The 23614-nt window shown below is 35.4% G+C and overlaps 1 protein-coding gene across 4 annotated transcripts in view; it reads right to left on the bottom strand.

The window, feature by feature from the left end:
* The window catches only part of RALGAPA1 (Ral GTPase activating protein catalytic subunit alpha 1), a 217797-nt gene that overhangs the window by 102283 nt on the left and 91900 nt on the right, over window positions 1-23614 (bottom strand). For 2 of the 4 annotated variants that reach the window (XM_065871903.1, XM_065871904.1), the window contains exons 16-20: window positions 23188-23349; window positions 6714-6881; window positions 3468-3592; window positions 2031-2247; window positions 784-960 (exon numbers count right to left, since the gene is read on the bottom strand). In XM_065871903.1, coding sequence (XP_065727975.1) covers window positions 784-960; window positions 2031-2247; window positions 3468-3592; window positions 6714-6881; window positions 23188-23349 — 849 coding nt within the window. Of the gene's footprint in view, window positions 1-783; window positions 961-2030; window positions 2248-3467; window positions 3593-5345; window positions 6882-14651; window positions 14793-23187; window positions 23350-23614 lie in introns of all 4 variants that reach the window. The other 2 variants (XM_065871901.1, XM_065871902.1) reach the window with 2 other exon arrangements.

Raw genomic sequence — 23614 nt, 5'->3', positions numbered from 1 at the left:
AATGTGCCTAATTCAGACATGCAGACATCACTGCTCCAGTCTTTCAAGTTCCAGCCAACCACAGGATGCAAAAACCACCCTATTGATATTTCATCCATCATCCATCAAAGGGGTGTCAAACTGCAGTAGGAACCAGAGTGAATCTGGATAATACAGTGGAACTCTTGAAGTATGGGCCACAGGCTGCTCAGGCTCCCTCTGGTCACGGTACTGCTCTTGGAATAATGTGCCTTTCATGACTCAATTTCTTGGACCCCACTTGTCATATTATTGTCAGGTTTGACCACACACAAAAAGTTGCTGAAAAGCATAATTTACTATATTAATTTACTATATAAATACAGAATATTAGTATACTGAGAAACAGACCTTATTTTAGTGTGCTTTATGTTTGCAATAATAAATAGTTTACCAAAGAAATCTACAAAAATCTAGGCTAACTCTGAAAATCAATGAAAAAGGTAAAGTGCAGTACCTCAACTTTTTTTGGTTATTTATTTAAAAATTGCTGCAGGAAATGCTCTGGTGCAAACATACACAAAATTTTGCGTACGGTATTAGGAGTTTATAGAGTTCCCTGAAGCTTATCCATGTGGACTCCAGGTCAAAAAACTCTTATATTAGTGTTTTTTTCCCTCCATTGTTACATAAAGATGAGTGAAAAAAATAATACTTAAATAGTAATAAGTAATACATAAAATCTATCAAATACAAGTCTGAAAAGGTTCTTAGGTGGCTTAAAAAAAATGCACTTAAGGAATACACTCCCTTGAGTAACTTTACCAGTAACTGTTGCAACTTCAGTACAAAAAGCTTGTTGATTAAGACTGCTTGTTTCCGAATCGATGTGAAGCGTGGTTAGACTAGCCACTTCTTGCTCTTCAGCACTCTGATAATGGCCAGAACCTGAATCCACATCAGCAGAGGATGCATTCCCAGTATCAGCTCCAAAGCCAAAATCTATAGGCAGAAGAAATGCTAGTGTACAGAAGTTCCAATTATAAAACAAAAATATTTACAAAAGAGACATAGCTACTTCATCAAAATAATTAAATATGAACATTCCCCCCAAATTAATTCTATTTACATACCACTCAGGCAAGGGTAAACAATGTTAACACTTTGAAATTTATAATTAGAAACAAATTTTTAAAGATCCTCATAGCCTATTATTAACAAAAACGATAAAAGGACAGAGACATACAATATATCATCACTATTCTTATCCCTGTTTTCTGATAGCTGGAAATATACTTAACTGCTTTTCAAGTTTTATAATCTCTAGAAGAGAGATATATATAATAAAAATGTCAGATACGTGGTAAGAGTCATTTTTCTTTCAAATCATATTTCCAGTCCAAGATCAGAGTAGTATATAATCCATGAGGGCAAGAAACATAATTCTCTAATGCATCTCCCAGCTCTTCACAAAGTTGGTTCCCAAGATTTTGACTTTCTTCTTTTAAATTTTGGTACCCTTCACTGACTGCCAAGTGTAATACAGAATTACAGCAGAAAAGCTATGTGGTAGTAATATAGCACTAAATAATATCACTGATGTCATTTTAACATGAAGCAATTATTCAAGTAAGGTTCTGGGTACCATAGCATTGAACATAAGTGTACTGAACATGCTGAAGCACTGACCATAATAACTAGATAGTGGTCCCCAAATACGACTTCATGAAATAGTCCAACTCATAACCATGACTGTCCTTTATTCTAACACCAAGCCCATCCTTTTTCCTGTCTATGTGTCTGGTCTTAAAATATCATTTGTTCTATGAAAGAACAGTGTTTTTTTTGTTTTTTTAATGCCTTTAGTTGGCAAAATAAAGAGGTCTCAACTGGAAGTGATTCCCTAAAAATTCTTTTGGAGTTTCACTGAAAATGAAATCAAAATATGTATATGGAAACCCCTAAGTAATGTTAGAGAGGAATATGATGGTTACGTAAACTGTCAGTCAGTCTCGAACAGAAAACAAATCAACAAAAAACCGTACTGCTCAAACAGAAAAAAAGATACTTGCTGTCAAATTTTCGGCCATCATATTGGAAAGCGCTGAAAGAATCCGAATGACTATCTGAGCTGATAAGATCACTGCTCCCTGCACTGGCAGGAGAAGTCCATTCTGAGGGCACACCTGGGTCATCAATAGGGCGCATTTGGTTCTGCTTGTTCAGAATATCAGGGAGGTCTTTGGGAATTTCGAGGCTACCTGGACTACTTCCTCTTCTTGTCATAGTCTAAAAATTCAAGAAACATTTTACCATTAAAAAAATTTTTTTGAATTCTCATTAAGCATGTGAAATCTTTAATTTCCAAGACAATCGTCACAATAAATGTTGAAACTTAGGGCATTAAGTAGGAGTGGGGGAAACACTAACTGAAGACTCCGTGTAACTGTATGGAGCTGGGTCCTGAACTACTGTTGGTCTGGCTAAAGCAAAGACCCAAATACCATTTGGTGCTGGGCCCGAGACCCTGAAGCCTCAAAAGGATCCATGGAGTGAATATTAAGATAAGATAGTAGAAAGAGCAAAGTATTCAAATGGAAAAAAAAGAGGCAAATGGAAGAGGGAATTCCCTGGCAGTCCAGTGGTTAGGACACTGCACTTCCACTGCAGGGGGCATGGGTTTGGTCCCTGGTGGGGGAACTAAGGGATCCCCGCAAGCTGTGCAGTGGAGCAAAAAAAGAAAAGAGAAAAAGAAACAAATGGAAGAGATAATGGAGGGAGGGAAGAATGACAGCAAGGATGTCATTCTATGATGATTACATATAATGATTCTATAACTTTTTTCCCACTCAAGGAAAACAACTTAAAAAAAAAAAGGAAAATGTAATGGAGCTACAGACTTTCACTAAAGAGACAAGTTGAAATCTAAATGGAATATTGCCCTTTAAAAAAAGCAATTCCACATATATTTATCTTTCCTTAACAATTAAGCATCATTAGAAATAAAACTGCTTCCATTTTCATTTTGCCTTAATTCTAACACTCAAGATAAAGATAACTTTAAAATCTATTCCAAAGTTATCTGTAATGATTAAGTAACCGATGTTAGCATGCTGTCAAAATGGTGTGAGTTGGGCCAGAAGACCTCCATTGTTATCTTTCCTGTTGAGGGCTGACAACAGGCATCAGAGTACTCTAAGAACAAAGATGAAAAACAGAGAAAGAACTAGGAAGGTAGTGGCTTATACCACAGGAGCTGAGCAAACAGGTATCCCAAATTTTCACCCTGGTCAAAACTAAAAGCCTGCTTGTTTTAGGTCTTTGAATAAAAAATACTATAAAAATATAATTTAAAAATCTTAATTCAAAAAAGGGTTAAATTTGGGGTGAGGGCTTATTTGAATAAAATTTTCCACATGTATATCATATACATATATATGTACATATGTATATATCTTTTAGTTTCTCTACCCTCCTCTCTAAAATCAAATAAATAAAATAACACTTACTGAGGCATTACCACTTCGAAGTCGTTCTGCTATAAACTCATCCATCAGATCAGGAACATTAGCATTGCTGCTGCCAATATCACTATTAAGAGGGGGCAGTTTTGTGCTCATGTCCTCCTTATTGACTAAAAATAAATAAATAACTATATATAGTGAAGAAAGACTTAACTACATTTCCTAAATTTAAAACAAAAACAGCCAAAAAATTACCTATGCCATATCAATTATTTGCCAAACATGCATCTACGAATAATTTCTCTCCTTTTAGATTTAATTTTAAGAATTAGTAAATTGATATTTACTTTATTTAACTAAGCAGATGTTAGTCAATCTTCAGTATAACCTTAAAACAGCAAGAAAGCTTATAGATAAGCACTAGTTGAAGTTAGGTTAATATTGCCTATAAAGAAACTGGTATATTTTTCTTTCTTCCTACCTCTGCTTCTATTTGGAGCCTTAATAATTTATAATTCCATTTTCCCCAAAGAATATTTGCAAGAAATATATCCCTTGAATTTAAGTTTAGATATTAATAAATTAAAATTTTATGATTTTGACATAATGTTGTTTCTATTCACTACAAATCTAATTTTTTGCTTTAAGAAAAAAGAGATTTATTTTCACAAAGATTTTTCTGTTTAAAAAAAAAACACCACAATAGTTAGATTTTTTTATGACTACATTATGATTAACATTAACAAGAAAGTTTTAAACTTGGGAAACTAACTTACAAAAAATGATATTTACTTATTTCACTATTATGCTGTAGAAAAGCATTTCTCTGCAACCAAAGGATATCGACACTGTTTATGTTCCTAATGAACTACGAAGCATTTCAGGTTAAGAAAATATACTGGTCAGGAAATCACTCTGAAATACGATTGTCTTTATACTACTTGGCCAGGCTTTTTTAAGCTGTCAAATACTGCCCTCAAGTGGCATTAATGGCTCAGTGCAAGATGCAGCGTTCTGTTAATCATGCTAACAAAACCATGTTAAACAAATAAAATCGAAACCTACCTTACTGCTGAAAGTTAATTTTCTATAACTGTGAAGTTATTTTAAATTTGAATCAACATAAGAGAAAACAGTTACCATAATCTTGCTTTCTGTAATCTGTCCATAGAGGTTCCATATTTAAATCATGATTGGCTATCATGAAACCTTTATGCACATCTAAAATCTCAGAAAAAAGAAAGTAACGATAAGTGTTTTAAGGATATAACTTGCATTCTATACAAATGAATGCAAAACTAAAAAGCCTACAGCTTGTTTGCAAACGGTGTAAATGAAAAGTAACTGAGTCCACTTTGAGGTTTAAGAAATAATTTCCTCTTCAATGACAGTTAACTAAAAATGTTGGTGTTGGTTGCAGGACCTTGATTTCCATTATGTTATATCATGTCACAGTAATCTACCAAGAAAAAGATAAAATCAAGTAAATCAGCAGTAAAAATAAATGAACCCAATTATATAGAGCTGGGGCCCTTTTAAATGTAAACTATTGGGGGGGGGACGGGGAGAAAGTATTCCAACTCCTCGGTAAACTTAATTTCAAGGTTCACGTGGTACACACTCAGAAAAATATCTGATTTAGATAGCCTTTGGAAGGTCATTAAATTTTCCTGTATGTTCCTCTTTCCTATCTTGTTCAGCAGCAAAGAGGTTTAACTAAATGCTTTATAAGGGAAATTAGTAATTTAAATAAACATTTTATGCTGGGAAAAATACAGCTGGGGAAAGGCGCATGCATAACCAAACAGAGAAAGCAGTGACCATCCCAAAGCTTTTTGATTGCTTATAGCTTGCTTCAGTTGCATTAAGCCAAACTGGTGCTGTCTTTCTCCTTTTGCGCTCTGCACACTGTTAAGTGCTCACCTGCAGCTTTCCTTCCAAAATAGCCCATTACATGACTGTACAGATCCCTCAGTGGAGCCTCTGGTGGCATTCTGTTCTGCCTCTGTGGGGAAACATTTGCCTTCGGCTTCGAAAGAGCATGTACAACAGTTTTATAAACGCCACCCAGGGAGCCCTGCTGTAGTCCTGCCTCATGACTTGACGACTTAATAGTACTACGACTACCTCCTAACTGATTACTAGCAATTCCTTCTTTTTGCAATATGGCGGTGGGGATCTCTGTAGATTCCTTAACTGTCTTACTACTTACTGGTGCCGTGTCTAGAGGCCTGTACACACCGGGTTTCACTAGCTCGGTAACACTGTTTGAGCTGGCATGGGGGCTGCTGATGCTGCTATTGCTGCTGCTACTAAAGCCGCTGAGCTTCCGCAGCCTCATCTTCCACGGAGCCTCTTTGTTTTCCAGAGGGTTATAAAACTGAACTGACTCAGTAGATGGTCTAAAAGTAACGTGAACACTATTTCGTTTTTTAGAAGCAATTTTCATGATTTTGGCTCTATGAGTTACTGTTTCAGACAAGCTCCTTTTAGTTGGAGAAAGCTTGCTAGTGCTTGTAACATGAGGCATTCTGTGGTTAACAGGTGCTTTTAGAGTAGTTTTCTTGGCATGCAAAACATGTGGGACAATGATTTTTTCATTAATTTGCATACCCTTAACCTTTTCAGCTATTGTTATATCTATACAGGCATCTAATTCTGTGGCTGTTTGTCTATACAGATGTTTCCTCTTTTCTTTATCACAAGGGCTACCCGAACTAGGTTCCGATGACGGTTTATCACTGTTTAGTTGTTTACATTTTTCAGAAGTTTTTGTTCTCATAAAGCTGTCTAACTGGTTGGGTGCACTGTTACTCATGAAGACAGCTGAGTTTGATTCTTTTTGAAACTGTATGTTTTCAGGAGTCCCAACAAAGGAGGTGGTATTTTCTGATTTACTTTCCTGATCTATGTGTTCTAATTTATCTAAGGATGATCTTTCATCCCTATTTACTGCAATAATCACTTCCTGTGAAGCTACGTCTTTACCTAACTCGTTTTTACTATGACTTTCCTGGTTTTCCTTAAAATATTCTTTCAGGGAGGAAAGAAGATCATCATCTCCTTCAAGGTCAATGTACTGGATTTGTTCAAAAGCTGAATCTGCAAGTTCTACTGGATCTATTAAGTGACAAAGATGGTCATATATGCTATCACCAACTTCCAGAGAAGACTCTCTACTATGAGTATCAGTGATGTGGCTTTCAGTGGATCTAGTTATTGAAGAAGCCTCTGTGGAACTCTGCAAGCTTGGTGCATGACGGGATGAACTGTCAATTACAGGAACTGCACCTTTGGCTCGTTCAACAGTGAATGGTTCCAAGATGTCAGAAGTGCTGCTACTTCGAGGCAATGGCTGCTCCTCACTCAAAGCACCAAAAACTTCATTTCCAGTGTCTTCGCTTTGTGAAAAATGTCTGACTCTAGTTGAACGAGGAAGTATTTGAGCATCATCAATATCTGTAAAAAAGAAAAATTACAGAGTAGGAACTATACGAATATGAAAAATAAGTATTAATTTCAACCATACCCTAAGCATATGCTTAAAAATAAAAATTTTTGAGATTTTTTGTAAGCTCAATGAAAGAAAATCTATTAAAAATACAAATCTGTTTTTAAATAATGATGTACACAAGCCAATATAGCATGTAGTATAAATGAATTAGAAAACTACCAGAATACATTTTAATATGTTAACATGCATAGAAATAGACAGTGAGGTGATGAAACATTTGGAAGTGCAGTTAAAGATAGAGCTGTGCCAATAAATCAAGGAATTCAAACTTGCTATTCAATTTTTTGTACTTATTTAAGTTCCAAGCAGAAAAAGTAGATCTTAACACAAAAAAGCTGATCTAAATATCCCATTGCAGAATCTTACAGGGTCTTATAAATTCCTGTTTCCTTCCTTACCAGGCAAGAGGCATCACCTTTTCTTCAAATTCTTGCTTATCTATTTGATCACAGATTACACATGGAAATCTACACCCTCTTCCTAAAGTCCTCTTTGTCAGGAAACTATTTATCTGTTCTACTGAGGTATTTTACTTTATTTAATTATAGTATTAAAACCTATTCATCCTACCAAATAAAACTAATACATTGCTAAAAAAAATAATTGTACTTTTTCATTTCTGACACAAACACCATTAATCTACTAGGAAGAAACATTCTCTGCCTATCACTGGCCCATTCCATTAAATAACCATCAAACCCTAAAAACTGTACCTATGGCTTCTTACATTTCTTTTCAAGAATTACAGATTTTAGAGTCAAAATGGACATCATAGATTATTTAACTCTCTCACCGAGGAAACTGAGGCCCAAAGAGATGAAGCCACTCTCTCAAAGTTGAGAAGCAGGTTTAGTGTTCAACGTCATTACATTGTTTTTACTGCCTGAAGTGCTAAGTATATGGTAAATCCTCAAAAATATTTACGAAATTGAAAATCACAATATGAAATACTATTTAGCTGTAGAGATATACACAAATTAGAAATTTTAGAAGTAAAATACCATGTCTATGAATCTATCATGACCTTTAACATTACCTAGAAATAACTAAAAAAATTTTTTCAGAAGCCAGAAAAATATAATGAAAAAAGGACACAGAGTCAAAAAGTCAGATGTTGGGTGCTCACTAGGCTTGTCATGCAAAGATTATAAATAACAGAACTATAACTGATCAAAATGAGAAGAATTAGATCCAGAGTAAAACAGTTACTTGTCCAAGATCACAGATATACTTATTGATGGTGTTACGTCTAAAACTCTGGTTTTCTTATTCCAGACTCCGACACCAGTTTTCTCATTTATAAAATGGGGATAGTAATTAAAAATATTCTCAGGATCCATCCAATGGATGAAAAGAGGCTAGTCCTTCTGCTATTTCACTCATATCCCTTTCTCTGTATGAGGTCCAAAAGGAGCCACCTTATACTAAATTCAGATCAAGAGAAGTTTGTAATATACTAAGACTGCACTGTATTCCTGAAGATATACATTTAGACTCCCAATACGGGTCAAATACAAAATATCGCCTAAAGTTGACACAATTTCTTGTTATCATTAAGTTGAGGAGAATACAACACTTTAAAAAAATGTTGGCTTTCTTCTTCACGCACTCCACTTAGAATTCTTCTAAATGAAAAAGCAAGCATCTCCTCAGAAACTTTATATTTATGCATTATACTCCATTTATTACTGTAGTAGATAAGTAATGCATATTTGTGTATCTTGACGAATGCTAAGTATTTTGGTTTATCTCCCATAATAGGTCATAAGAACCTCTGCCTAGAGATCATATTCACCATGCACTCCAGTTTCTTTCCACAAAATATTCTAATAGACTCAGCAAAGGATAGACTATATAACTTTTCTATAAAAATTATTAAGAATTTTATAGTTGGAATTATTTTATTAGCTGCAAATTCAAAATCAAGATCTTAAAACCTTATGAAAATCCAATATTATGAGACTAACAAATATACGAACTTCAAAAAAAGGGAGAATATTAGTTTCCTTTATTATTTATTTATTTATTTTGCCCATGCTGCATGGCATGCGGGATCTTACCCCAACCAGGGATTGAACCTGTGCCCCCTGTAGTGGAAGTGTGGAGTCTTAACCAGTGGACCACCAGGGAAGTTCCCCTTTATTGATATTCCATAATTTTTCCATTCTAAAGAAACCAGTAAAGATTATTGTGAAGTTCTGTTTTTAGGAATTTCTTGCCAAACCCAGTCCTCACATTGCATGTTAGGAAATTTAAACATTATTTCAGCCTAAGTGTTTTTCCCTAAACTTTAATGACTAAAAAACTTTCAAGTCTAAGAGGGCAAGAGCTTTGGAAAAAAAAAATTTTTTTTTTCTATCAATAATGTACTGTTAGAGAATTTAAAATTAAACAAAAAACTTTTGGAAAGTTTTAAGCTTTAAATACAGTTCTTACACGGGCATATAACAATATTAACTGCATAAAAGAAATCAAAGTCAGCACTTGAATTAAGCATGACTGACTCTAACGAGACTTAAATTTAAAGAAATATACCTGAACCTTGTTGAAGATAAGAAGTCTAAATGACAGCTAAATCATATACAGTTGTCCTTCTGTATCCGCTGGGGACTGGTTCTAGGAGCCCCCCATGGACACTAACATCCACAGATGCTCAAGTTTCTTATATAATATGGCCTAGTACAGTGAACACAGTTGGCTCTCCACACCTGCAGGTTTGCATGGATTCAACCAACCTTGGATACGAAGGGCCGACTGTACAGTCGTTCCTACATGCATTGTTCTAAGCATCTTACACGTATTAACTCATTTAATCCTCACAACAGCCTCATGAAGTAGGTGTTATTATCCCCATTTTATACATGAAGAAACTATTTAATTCACTTGCCTAAGGATACACAGCTAGAAGATGGAGAGGTGGGATTTGAAGTAAGGAAAAAATTAGTCCATGGTCTTAATTTCTTAAATAATATATATTACATATTCATGAAATAATTAATTTTTTAAAAAGTATTATTAAGAAATTATAAACCAGCAGTGATTTATCTCTATAAAGATAAGACTCTTAGAAATCAAAACTTAGTCAAATACAAGTATCAGTAAATGATACAGAAGAACACAACAGACAAACTTTGTATTGGATTGCTGAAAATGATGGTAACAACAGGTTATAACAGAAATGGCCTTCGAAACTATTTAATTATGCTGCTTACATTTTACCTTGAACAACGGCAGTGTCTAATTAATTTATTTTAATCTAAAGTATCAGTAACCAGTGATTGAGCAAAACAAGAAAAAAGCTTTTTAACAAATTAAAAAAAAAAACTTGAACATTGAGAAATTGCTTCCTATAGAGCCTACAATGTGTTAGCAATGTCAAGTTTCATCTCTGGATTTGCTTAACGATGTTTTAGCATTAAAGTGTTGGAAATTATTTCTGGATTAAAAAGTCGTTTTTTCTGAATGTTGTGTTTCAAAGAAAAGTTTTCTTTGCTATTTCAAAAAGATAAGCTGTAAATTAAAGTGTAATATTAGCTTGTAACATGTAAAAAAAAATTCTTTTCACTGAAATTTACCTTTCTTCAGGATTTTGTTTGTATTAACATCACAATATCCCCATTGCTTGAAATAGCTCTTGTCACATAGTAGGGGCTCAATAAATACTGGTAGAAGGAAAGCATGTCTTTGATATTAAAAATAGTAGCTGTTAATTACTAAAATATCAAGCTAGTTCCTCAGAGGGGAAAAAAAAATCTCTTAATCTGTAATACTAACATACCACTAGAAAATTTAAATAATTTCTAAAACGAGGTATAGAAAAAAGTGCCAAAATCCCTTTTACCAAAGTTAAATTCTATTCTCGGTTAATCATAAACACTAGCTATCAGTAATAATATTTTTACAGCTCCTGAATTCATAAAATCATTTCTATTACTTTATGTAGAAACTGATGCCATTTAGAAGCTCAAGTTTTTTCTGAATTACCTAAAGGAAATGACAATGTCCTTTATGTAATTAAAAAAATTTTTTTTGCCTATTTGGGCTATAATAGCAATGTACCTTCAAGGTAAGTTAAGAAATACAGAATATCTATGTTTTCGATTCTATTATTAGCAGAGGCTAGTAAAACTTCCACATCTTTTTATGACTAGATGTTCAATTTTTAGGTAATTCAAAGCAGTGTGCACATCATTGAAATCATATGAAAAGACTGAAAAGCAATAAACCAAGCCCAAATAATTAACTTTAATTTTAGACCACTAAAATTTAAAACACTAAACTATCTTCTACTCTTATCCTTCTAATATTGCTTCCCTGACTCTTAAATTCTGGAAATAGACAAATGACCAATATTTTTTTAATAAGAAAATTATAGTTTTATTTTATTTGTTTGCAAACATGTTATATAATGCCGTGTTTAAGTTAGATTCAAACTTTTCTTGAGATGCACTTTTAAAAAAATTAACACATTATTTCAACAAAAAAATCTAATTTAGAATTATGCTAGAATCTGCTGGTTTTCTAGGTGGAAACTCTGTAAAAGGTTACTATCACATATTGATGACAAGAAGAAATAAATTCCTTGATTGTGCAAAGAAGAACCTGCTTGTTTGATTAGAGATAGAAAATTCTCCTCCTGATTAGGCAGAATTTAGGAACAGTATGGGGCATGAGACATAACATCTTCTTTCTCCTGATACTCAGAAAATAGAAGCAGAGAGATCAAAATATTTTGCTCTACAGTGCTCAATTCAAATATTGAAGTACTGTTGATAACCTTAGCAGTCTACATAATATGGCCTAGACAGACTAGAATCTAATAGCATCAAATATGGCAAACAAATTAGCAGTTTTGAGAACTAACTGGAAGAAAGTGGGTTTGTAAAATTTATTTCAGGGTGAGACACCCAGAGTTCTTGATTAGAAAATAATAAGAAACAGTTGCAAAAGTCAGTTGCCCACCATGCCTATGTTCTTTTACATCCCTTCTATCATGAAAGTCTTATTTCTGACAGTAAAAGCTAATTTGCTTAAGAATAATTATTGAGATTTCTGACTTCTCTTTGTTTATCAGGAAAATAAAGACTGCAAGGCTGGGCTACCATATGTGTAAAACTACAGTCTAGTGTAGAAGAGAGGACAGGAAAAATGTGCCTGCCCAGACACCAGCACTACTGCAGAGCTTTAAAAAATAAACTAAGATACTCCTGCAACCCACAGGATATTATATCAAAACCTGAGACAGGAGCCTGGGAAGAAACATTTGTTCAACATCAGATGAGTCTAATGTTAAGAACTAAAGTCACTGACAAAGTCAGTGCCCTTGAAATAGTCCCCAGAACTTAAGAAAAACTCTCCAACGATATTCAGCTAGTCAACTAGTTTAGTCTATCTATATACAGCTATACCACATAGCATCACATTCACAACAATGTAGGTTGAATGGTCATCTAACCAAGAATACTAGAGGAGAAAAAAAGGGCTGGATAAAAATAGAGTACATTGGGCTTCCCTGGTGGCGCAGTGGTTGGGAGTCCGCCTGCCGATGCAGGGGACACGGGTTCGTGCCCCAGTCCGGGAGGATCCCGCATGCCACAGAGCGGCTAGGCCCGTTAGGTCCGTGAGCCATGGCCGCTGAGCCTGTGCGGCCGGAGCCTGTGCTCCGCAACGGGAGAGGCCACAACAGTAAGAGGCCCGCGTACCGCAAAAAAAAAAAAAAGAGTACTTTGAAAACTGACAGCTACTTCTTAGAAATCGTAGTATGTTAAAATAAACAAACGTAAAAGGAATTAAAAGAAGTGCCTTTTTACCCTGTAAGTATTCAAGAGTAGCAAGTAAATATTCTTCTGGAAAACCCTACTTCTAACCAAAAGCTAGAGTGATTGTCTATGGGTAGTTTCATTGTCTTATTGGTGAAACAGTTATAGAAACCTCAACTCCTGATCTTAGATGACGCATCCAGGAAATACATTATTATGAGTTCAATTAAGCCTGCTCACAGCAGGGGGAGAGAGAAAACTATGAAGAACAATTTCTTCTTTTATGTAGTTCACTTTCCTTTTTAATTTTGAATTATATACCTCCTCTTGGTTTGGGAGAAATCTCTGATCTTAGGGATGGTGAAAGGGATTTCACCTGAAATAACATTATTAATAAAAATGCACCTTCCCTCACATAAGCCTATAGTCAATTAGAAAGTAAAGAGGGTACAAAGATAGGTTGTTAAAAAAAACCCAGCAACCTCACCAAAAGTGGCAACGTCAGGGAAATACTCCTAAGAAGAGTATAGGAAAGCACCCAAGAATGCACCATAACTTTCTTTGAGCTAGCACATTTTGCATAGTAAGCACAGTTGACCCTTGAACAACACGGCTTTGAGCTGTGCAGGTCCTCTTATTTGTGGAGTTTTACAAGTAAATACGTAGTACAGCACAACACTACGTGCAGTTGGTTGAATCTGCCCATGTGAAACCACAGAAATGGAGGGCCCACTGTAAAGTTATACATGGATTTTGGACAATGTGAAAGGTCGGCACCCCTAACCCCTGCGTTGTTCAAGGGTCAACTGTATATTCAACACAAATTTCCTTCAGTCTAAAAGACAAGGCACTGTATGATCTTAGTCATACAAAAAAAAATTTTTAAAAGAAAAAAACTGATCTATGGTGATACAAATTACAAAGTCTGTGTATGTGTGTGTGTGTGTGAGTGACTGACTCGAAAGTGTCACTAGGGAATTTTGGGGGTAATGGAAACATTATATTTTGTCTGGGGTGAAAGATGATGTGGGGGTGTACAATTCTCAAAACTCACTGAACTGAACACAGGAACTATGCATTTTATTGTATGTTAATTAAGCCTTATTAAAGAGCAGACCAACCCAATACTGGAGATCAAGGACCTGAGGCAGAAGTGCAAAGCTAACCAGGTTTTGAGGCTTCTTAGAAATTGGGGCTTCACAAATTGGTTGCTTTATTTGGTTTAAAAGAGAGTTGAGGGCTTCCCTGGTGGCGCAGTGGTTGAGAGTCCGCCTGCCGATGCGGGGGACGCGGGTTCGTGCCCCGGTCCGGGAGGATCCCGCGTGCCGCGGAGCGGCTGGGCCCGTGGGCCATGGCCGCTGGGCCTGCGCGTCCGGAGCCTGTGCTCCGCAACGGGAGAGGCCACAACAGTGAGAGGCCCGCGTACAGCAAAAAACAAACAAACAAAAAAAAAGTGAGTTGAGTTCTTAGAATTCTATATGCTATTTTAATCTAATATAAATCCAAAGATTTATTCCAGAACAACTTTTAGATTATGTACTTTTCTCAATTACTGATTCCCCTGGCTTAAGTTCCATTACTATAGATGATGAAGAATGCATTATTCAAGATTTACCATATAGTTAGTCAAATAATGACATTATAAATATACATTACCACTTCACTTAACCACCTGAGAAGAAAAAATCAAACATGAACAGAAAAAAACCTGACCATTTACAACCCAAACTATCGGTCATTGGCACAGCACTAAACTTAGCACTTCCAGAATGAACTGCAAGGATAGCATTAGAGTTCAAACAACTCAAAATGTTGATTGCTCAACCACTTTCCCAATTTCCCACACCTCCCCCAAAGAAATTAACTTTGAAGAGTTTATTTGATTAAGCACAATTTGAAAGCAGAAGGATTAAAACGTGAAAAAGGTGGTGCAGAAATTAGCAGAGGTGGCACTACCTGAAAGCTCATCAGAAAGGGGAGTGAGAACAATATCAGGCAAGAAGGGTTTGGAAGTATGGATCAGAACAGGAGCACTTTTAGCACTGCGTATATAGGCCGATGGCAGAGCACATTCACCAATGGATCGGCTTCTCATGGCTTTAAAAAAGGAAAAGAAAGAAGTGGGGAAGGAAAAAAGAAGTGACTATAATGAAAGGCTTGTGTCACAGAAAAAGCAGCAACAGAGAAAACTAAAAGATACAAAGGAAGGAAATCTTAAATTAAAACATTTCAGCACGGCAAATACTGGCAAGCTGTAAGAAAAGAAATTAGAGAACACATATGACATTTCGAATGTAAATTTTTTGGTGTAAAGCAGGAAAATGTTTTTTTTTTTATTATTAGCAGTTACAATGGTATAGCATTAAAAACAGCAGACACTTTAATTAGCACTATGTTCTCAAAACCAAAGGTCAAAAAGTTCATCGAATGGAAACACTGAAAAGAACCAATATTAACAGTTCCAAGAAATTTTAGGTACCATATTTGGCATTTCTCTGAGCCACTCTGAGGCAATTCTGAGCCATTCTTCTTAATGAAGCTGAATTCCAAGAACAAATTCTTTCTTTCATACTTTTTTCTAATAAAGTTTCAAAGTCACTCATAGGTCTTTTTTAGAGAATTTTATGTAATTCATAATCTAAAGAATTAAATCTCATGGTTAGTATCTGTTCCTGGTAAAAGAATGCTTGATCAAATCAGTATCTCCTATTTATATTAAACTTAACAGTATAATTTTAAATTTTTAAGTAAAAACACAGAAAATAGAATTTGCAATAAGCATGAAGAATCGAGTTATTGAGAAAAATGTTTATGCTTATTCAAGTCTTAAGCATATTATGTAAAAATTTAAAAGATTAAATTTTTGAAGATAAAAACTTAAAAACTGGAATTAAAGAAAAATTGCATTTGTAGTTGTATTTGGTAATTTCTTAAAAGTAACCAGTTCACAAAATTAAAGACAAATTCTGACACACTTAGAAATAAATAATCAAGTTTATACTTCCCAAATATTTTTTAACTTAACTTTTAGTTTAGAGATTCTTGAATAAATGAAGGTATGTATGAATGGAGAATTTAAAAGAAACAATACTGCATAATATCCAGTGTAATAGTGACATTGATAAAAAAAATACATATATTTGAATGTTACCATCAATTCGAAATCTTAGATTTTTCTGATTATTAGAAACAGCTGGTTCCCCGATGGCTAAATCCCTTAGTCTGTCACACAAGGCCTTTGCAATCCAACTGCAATATCCACGGAAACTCCTCCGCCTTCTGTTCTCCCACGTTGCTGCCACACAGAATTTTATACTGTTTCTTACAGATTTCATGCTCTTTTACAACAACATGGCCCTGTGAGTTCATAATACATTTGGTCTTCTTTTCTTCTTGACACTCCTTCATACATAAAATGTCATATCATCTGTGATGCTTTTAAGACTCTCCCACGTAATTAACTTACTAGCAATACAGCAATTACCAAAACAAACAAGAATTCCTTCTTTTACAAAGCTTACAATCTGTTTTTAGTGGACTGTACGTTTTATATGTCAGCCTCCTAACTTTTCAAAGGCAAAAACTATACCTTCTTATCTTTATAACTCTGGTGCCTGGCACATATGAGCTCAATAAATCTTTACTGAATGAGTATCTGTATTTGGGCAGCACAGCATAATCATTTGAAAAAAAAAAAGTTTTCATTGTGAACATATAGAGGAGAAAACCAAAAAAAGTATTAACCAAAAACTAGATGCATGTCATAGAGTTATAACTGGAAAAGGATAATTAGAGAGTCCCTAACCCCCAAATTTATCAATGTTGGCAAAATAAAGGATTCTTTAAGAGCAGCTTTCAGGTAACTTTATATGCAGCAAAACATGGAAGGTTGGAATATATTAAGAAAAGGCAACAACATGCCTTCAGTGTATGGCTTTCTGTATAAGGTATTAAAGATAGGTATATTTTAAAATTGAAACCATACACAAAATGTCAGAATCTGACCCTACTCGTGATTTCCTGCTAGCTTCTTCTACCTCTCGTGAAAGCGACCAGCAATTTTATAATCCGATTTGAAATAAAAGTTATGTTGACTTCAAGGTAATCATTTCTCAAAACTTAGAGCAAAGACATAAACACATAGGTAAAACTTGAAGTGCTGCTTATTAACACAAAAGGTAAAATGCCACCTACAGTTATAATCAGATGTGATTTTTAGAGATATTTCTTTTAAAACTAAATTGAATCAAATTTTCAATTCCACAGATGAATCACAAGTTTTTTGAATTTTTCCCTTGGGTTAGATAATTCCTTGGAGATAACAATTCCGTCTATTCCTTCTTTCTCACCACCAATCTGAAGGAAGAGCTTGGGCATTTCCCTTGGAACTTCTCCCATTATCACAATGGTGTAAGTTTGTGTTCTGATCCTGAATGAATTCTTCAGAAGTGCACCTCTCCATCTGCTACTGTACAACAGGTCTTTAAGCATACCTGGAAATCTGTCAAGTGCCTCACAGCTGTGCAACCTATGCTACAGAAAATGACTTACATGAATTAGCTCCTGGGATTTTGGGGATTTACTAATCTAAAGCTTAGATCAGAGAATCTCTGTAAAGCCACCGAAACTGGTCTAACTTCAGTTAATTACCCTACAATAGTCTCTAAGTGTTCAAGTGAAAGGAAGAGTCACACGACTCTCACTTTAAATCAAAAGCTAGAAACGATTAAGTTTAGCGAGGAAAGCATGTCAAATGCCAAGACAGGCTGAAAGCTAGACTGCTTGCTCCAAACAGCCAAGTTGTGACTGCAAAAGAGGAAAAGTTCTTGAAGGAAATTAACAGTGAAAAGGCGAATGATAAGAAAGCAAAACAGCCTATTGCTGATATGGAGAAAGTTTTAGTTGTCTGGAAAGAAGATCAAGCCAGCCACAAGATTCTCTTAAGCCAAATCCCAACCCAGAGCCAGGCCCTAACTCTCTTCAATCCTAGGAAGGCTGAGAGAGGTGAGGAAGCTGCAGAAGAAAAGCATGAAGCTAGCAGAGTTGGTTCATGAGATTTAAGGAAAGAAGCCATCTTCATAACATAAAAGTGCAAGTGGTGATGTAGAAACTGCAGCAAGCTATCGAAAAGATCTAACTAAGATCATTAATGAAGGTGGCTACATTACACAATAGATTTTCAATGTGGACACAACAGCCATCTATTGGAAGAAGATGCCATCAAGGACTTTCATAACTAGAGAGGAGGAGTCAATGTCTGGCTTAAAAGCTTCAAAGCACAGCCTGGCCCTCTTATTAGGGGATAATGCACCTGGGGACTTCAAGTTGAAGACAATGTTCATTTACCATTCTGAAAATCCTGGGGCCCTTAAGAATTACGCTAAGTCTACTCTGTGCTCTATCACTGGAACAACAAAGCCTGGATGACAGCACATCTGCTTGCAACATGGTTTACTGAATATTTTAAGCCCCACTGTCAAGAGCTACTGCTCAGAAAAGATTCCTTTCAAAATATTACTGCTCATTGACAATGCACCTCATCACCCAAGAGCTCTGATGGAGATGTGCAATGAGATTCACATTGCTTTCATGTCTGCTAACACAACATCCATTCTGCAGCCCATGGATCAAACAATTATTTCAATTTTCAAGTCTTATTCTTTAAGATACATTTCGTAAGGCTATAGCTGCTATAGATGGTGATTCCTCTGATGAATCTGGGCAAAGTATAGATACACTGAAAACCTTCTGGAAACAAGAAAACCATTCTAGATGCCATTAAGAACAATGTGACTCATGGGAAGAGGTGAAAATGTCAACATTAACAGGAGTTTGGAAGAAGTTAATTCCAATCCTCATGGATGACTTTAGTGCAGGAAGTAACTGCAAATGTGGTAGAAAGCACAACAGAACTAGCCTGAGGATGGGACTGAGATAAAACTCAGTCTCAAGATAAAACTTTGAAGAGGAGTTTCTTCTTATGAGTGAGCAAAGAAAGTGGTTTCTTGAGGTGGAATCTACTCCTGATGAAGATGCTGTGAAGACTGTTGGAATGAGAACAAAGGATTGAGAGTATTATTAAAGTTTAGTTGATAAAGCTGTGGTAGGGTTTGAGGGAACTGACTCCAATTCTGAAAGAAATTCTAGTGAGTAAAATGCAATAAAACATCATTGCATACTACAGAGAAATCGTTTGTGAAAGGAAGAGTCGACCAATGCCATGGACTCCCTTAATGGTCTCACTTTAAGAAACTGTCACAGCCACCCCAGCCTTCAGCAACCACCACCCTGATCAGTCATCAGCCACCGGCAAAAAGACTATGAAGTGCTGCAGATTCAGATTCATGGTTAGCATTTTGGGGCAATATTTTAAATTAAGGTATGTAACGTTGTTTCTTTAGACATAATGCTACTGAACACTTAACAGACTGCAGTATAGTGTAAACATAACCTTTATATGCACTGGGAAACCAAAAAATTCGTGTGACCCGCTTTATTGGGATATTTGCTTTATTGTGGTGGTCTGGAACCAAATCCGCACTTATCTCCTGAGGTCTGCCTGTACACTTTAATTTTTAAAAAGCAGTTTCAGGTTTACAGGAAAATTGAGTGGCAAGTACAAAGAGTTCCAATATATCCCCTTCTTCTCCCACCCCCACCTCGAGTTTCCCCAAGTACTGACATCTTTCATTGGTATAGTACATTTTCTACAACTGATGAGCTAATACTGATACAGTGTCATTAACAAAATCCACAGTTTACATTAGGGATCACTCTTTGTGTTGTACATTCTATGGGCTTTTGACAAATGTATAACATGTATGCACCATTACGGTATCATACAGAATACTTTCACTGCTCTAAAAACCCCCTGTGCTCCACCTATTCGTCCCTCCTTGTTGCCCTGCTCCCCACCTCCACCCCTGGTAATCAGTAATCTTTTTATTGTCTCTTTAGTTTTCCCTTTTCCAGAATATCATATAGTTGGAATCATAGTGTATGTAACCTTTTCAGATTGGCTTCTTTCACTTAGCAATATGCATCTGGAGCTCCTCCATATTTTTTCCATGGCCTGATAGCTCACTTTTTATATTCAAAGAATAATATTCCACCGTGTGGATGTACCACTGTTTGTTAATTCATTCACCTATTTAAGAATATGTTGGTTGATTCCAAATTCTGGCATAAATTCCGAGTTTATGAATAAAGTTGCTTCAAATATTTGAGTGCCAATGTTTGTGTGGACATACGTTTTCAACTTACTTGGGTAAATGCCAAGGATGGTTTGATTCTATGGTAAGAGTATGTTTAGTTTTCTAGGAAACTACCAAACTGTCTTCCAAAGTGGCGGTACCATTCCCACGAGCAATGAGAGTTACTGTTGCTCCATATTCTTGTCAGCATTTCATGTTATCAATGTTCTGGATTTCAGCCATTCTAATAAATATGTAGCGGTATCTCATTGTTTTAAGGGCAATTTAATTCCAAATCCTATAGATTAAACCTACAGACATATCCGTATGTAAGCACAAAGTATAGAAATATACATGACTATATTCTGTACCATTTTTAACAGCACAAAATTGGAAATAAACTAAAAGTCCATCTTCAGGATACAGGTTAAATTATGGTACTGACATGTAATGAAATCTGATGCAAGGAGTTCAACATTTTCTAGTATTAGTATTTTCCAACTTTATGCAGCTATCTTTCTAAACTAAGTTTGTAATGCTTTACCTTTTTTTTTTAACATCTTTATTGGAGTATAATTGCTTTACAATGGTGTGTTAGTTTCTGCTTTATAACAAAGTGGATCAGCTACACATATACACATATCCCCATATCTCTTTCCACTTGCGTCTCCCTCCCTCCCACCCTCCCTATCCCACCCCTCTAGGTGGTCACAAAGCACTGAGCTGATCTCCCTGTGCTATGCGGTTGCTTCCCACTAGCTATCAGTTTTACATTTGGTAGTGTATATATGCCCATGCCACTCTCTCTCTCTTTGTCCTAGCTTACCCTTCCCCCTCCCTGTGTCCTCAAGTCCATTCTCTAGTAGGTCTGCATCTTTATTCCCGTCCTACCCCTAGTTTCTTCATGACCATTTTTTTTTTTTTTTTTTTAGATTCCATATATATGTGTTAGCACACGATATTTGTTTTTCTCTTTTTGACTTCACTCTGTATGACAGACTCTAGGTCCATCCACCTCACTACAAATAACTCAATTTCGTTTCTTCTTATGGCTGAGTAATATTCCATTGTATATATGTGCCACATCTTTGTTATCCATTCATCTGTTGATGGACACTTAGGCTGCTTCCATGTCCTGGCTATTGTAAATAGGGCTGCAATGAACTCTTTTTGAATTATGGTTTTCTCAGGGTATATGCCCAGTAGTGGGATTGCTGGGTCGTATGGCAGTTCTATTTTTAGTTTTTTAAGGAACCTCCATACTGTTCTCCATAGTGGCTGTATCAATTTACATTTCCACCAACAGTGCATGAGGGTTGCCTTTTCTCCACACCCTCTCCAGCATTTATTGTTTGTAGATATTTTCATGATGGCCATTCTGACTGGTGTGAGGTGATACCTCATTGTAGTTTTGATTTGCATTTCTCTAATGATTAGTGATGTTGAGCATGCTTTCATGTGTTTCTTGGCAATCTGTATATCTTCTTTGGAGAAATGTCTATTTAGGTCTTCTGCCCATTTGTGGATTGGGTTGTTTGTGTTTTTGATATTGAGCTGCATGAGCTGCTTGTAAATTTTGGAGATTAATCCTTTGTCAGTTGCTTCATTTGCAAATATTTTCTCCCATTCTGAGGGTTGTCTTTTTGTCTTGTTTATGGTTTCCTTTGCTGTGGTAATGCTTTAACTTTTTATTTGATAGGTTAGTCCAATGAGCAAGCCAGGCAAGACTGTTTTAACATAGGTATCAGAAAGTAATCAGTCAGGTATACTTTTAAGATGAGTATTTTACTCACACATGCTTTTATACAGATTAGATATATGCCAACATGTTAGCAATGATTTCTTCTCATTAGACACCTAATATGTTTTTATGCTTCCTTAAACTTTACTTTCCACACTAAGCATAAATTACTTCTATAATCAGAAATATATGTATATGGAACTTTTTAAAAAGATTCTAGTTTTAAGTAAAATTTTAAAATTAAAAGAACAATTCCTTCTTAACCAATATAGAAATATTTTCTATAAACGTGACATTAACATAAAATGAAGAAAGGCATTTCAGATGTAATCAACATCTTCCCAAGAATTTCAAAATGTAATTCTATACCAAAATTAAATTATATTAATTTGTATCCATCAATATCCTTTTTCCTTGTATAATCTCTCATTCTTCTGGCTTGACATATACAATCAATATAATTCTATGGTTATTTTATAGGCAGAAGACAATTGTGAAAATATTCTTTTGAACAATTTTAAACATTTTTAATTCTTCTAACATCTTTAATTTCATTATTCTCTTTCTACTTTTGTTTCTTCCTTTAGAACTGTAATTCTTAACACTTTAGAACCCATCATTTCATAGAAGACACGTCCTACAACAACGTTTTTTAATTTCTTTAAAGTAGTAGTGTTTTTCACTGATTACCATCAAATATAGGTATATTCCCACAGAAAATTCTCCTCCCACAGAATCACAGATTGCAAAGCCTGAAGTAACTTCAAGCAATTTTGTTTCAGGCATGTGAGATATTATCATACCCACTATACAGATGAAGTAAATAACGCCTAGAAAGTTCAGTAAATTATTCAAGGTTATCTAGCTATTTAGTGATGAAAGAGTGAAAAAAAAGATCAGGACAAAGTCCTCGTTTTTCCTTGCAGCACTCTTTCTACTACAATGAAGACCAAGTTATAAATCTCTGAGAGGAAAAGGAATAAGATGGTAACTAGGTCCACAGTATGCTGAGTGATCCTACATCCAGAAATTCTTCCCATCATAGAAATTTCTTCCATGCTTGTTAAAGGCAGCAAGGAACCTAGCAGTATGCTCCACCTTGGCCTCAGCTGTCTACAAGTAGAGAGCATGAATTCCTCACTGGAAGTTTGTGAAGCCAATATAATTGTATAATTGTAGCACTGAAAATAAGCTACCTAATTTTCCATGTTTATGAGTATATTCACTTAGTAGAAACTATATCAATTAATACATGAGTTCTGTAAAGTGAATCAGAGTTCTACTTCAATTCTGTAAAGTAACGGTTTAAAATTATTGATATCAACAGTAAAATAAACTACATGAAAACAATAATGTAAGACACATCTTAATAGCATAAAGTGATAACACAGCATGTCATCAGACTCCAAGTATTACTGAAAAAAAGGTTTTCCTATGGAAGTTTTTCACTTAACAACAAAAACCAACAGATAAGAAAACAGTGTATTTATATACATTGTTACTAAGGACTATAAACGCATTGCCCCATACAATTCTCATGATTTTAAAGAGTACATACCAACAGTTTTTTGCCGTACTATACTCCTCGCCTTTTCTGTTCCTGGGGAACCAGTGGTTGTTGCACTTCTCTGTCTCATTGGGGCTTGGCCAGGCTGATCGCGACTCCATCCTCTAGAAAATGACTTGTCAACTGAAACTTTCTGAAATTCATGTCCCACTCCTAGAAATGCAGATTTTCAATCTCAGTGTACCGTCACCGTATCAATAATCTCTTTGAATTATGTGTGCCACTTTGCCTCAGACTCTTAGGTTTACTCATAAAGTAACTAGATAAAATGCTTGCGTACTATAAGGTTTTTCTGAACTTCATTTCCATGTTCCAAAACTGAGGCAGATTTTTAAAAATACAACATCAACAATAAACGATTATAAATCCTCTACCACTCACTTGCTTCATATAGAAGTGAAATATTTGGACAGGCAAA

Source organism: Phocoena phocoena, chromosome 2, assembly GCF_963924675.1.
Source record: "Phocoena phocoena chromosome 2, mPhoPho1.1, whole genome shotgun sequence".
Lineage (NCBI taxonomy): Eukaryota > Metazoa > Chordata > Mammalia > Artiodactyla > Phocoenidae > Phocoena > Phocoena phocoena.
The sequence above is the reverse complement of the archived record's forward strand: the minus strand, read 5'-3'. Positions and strand labels throughout refer to the sequence as shown.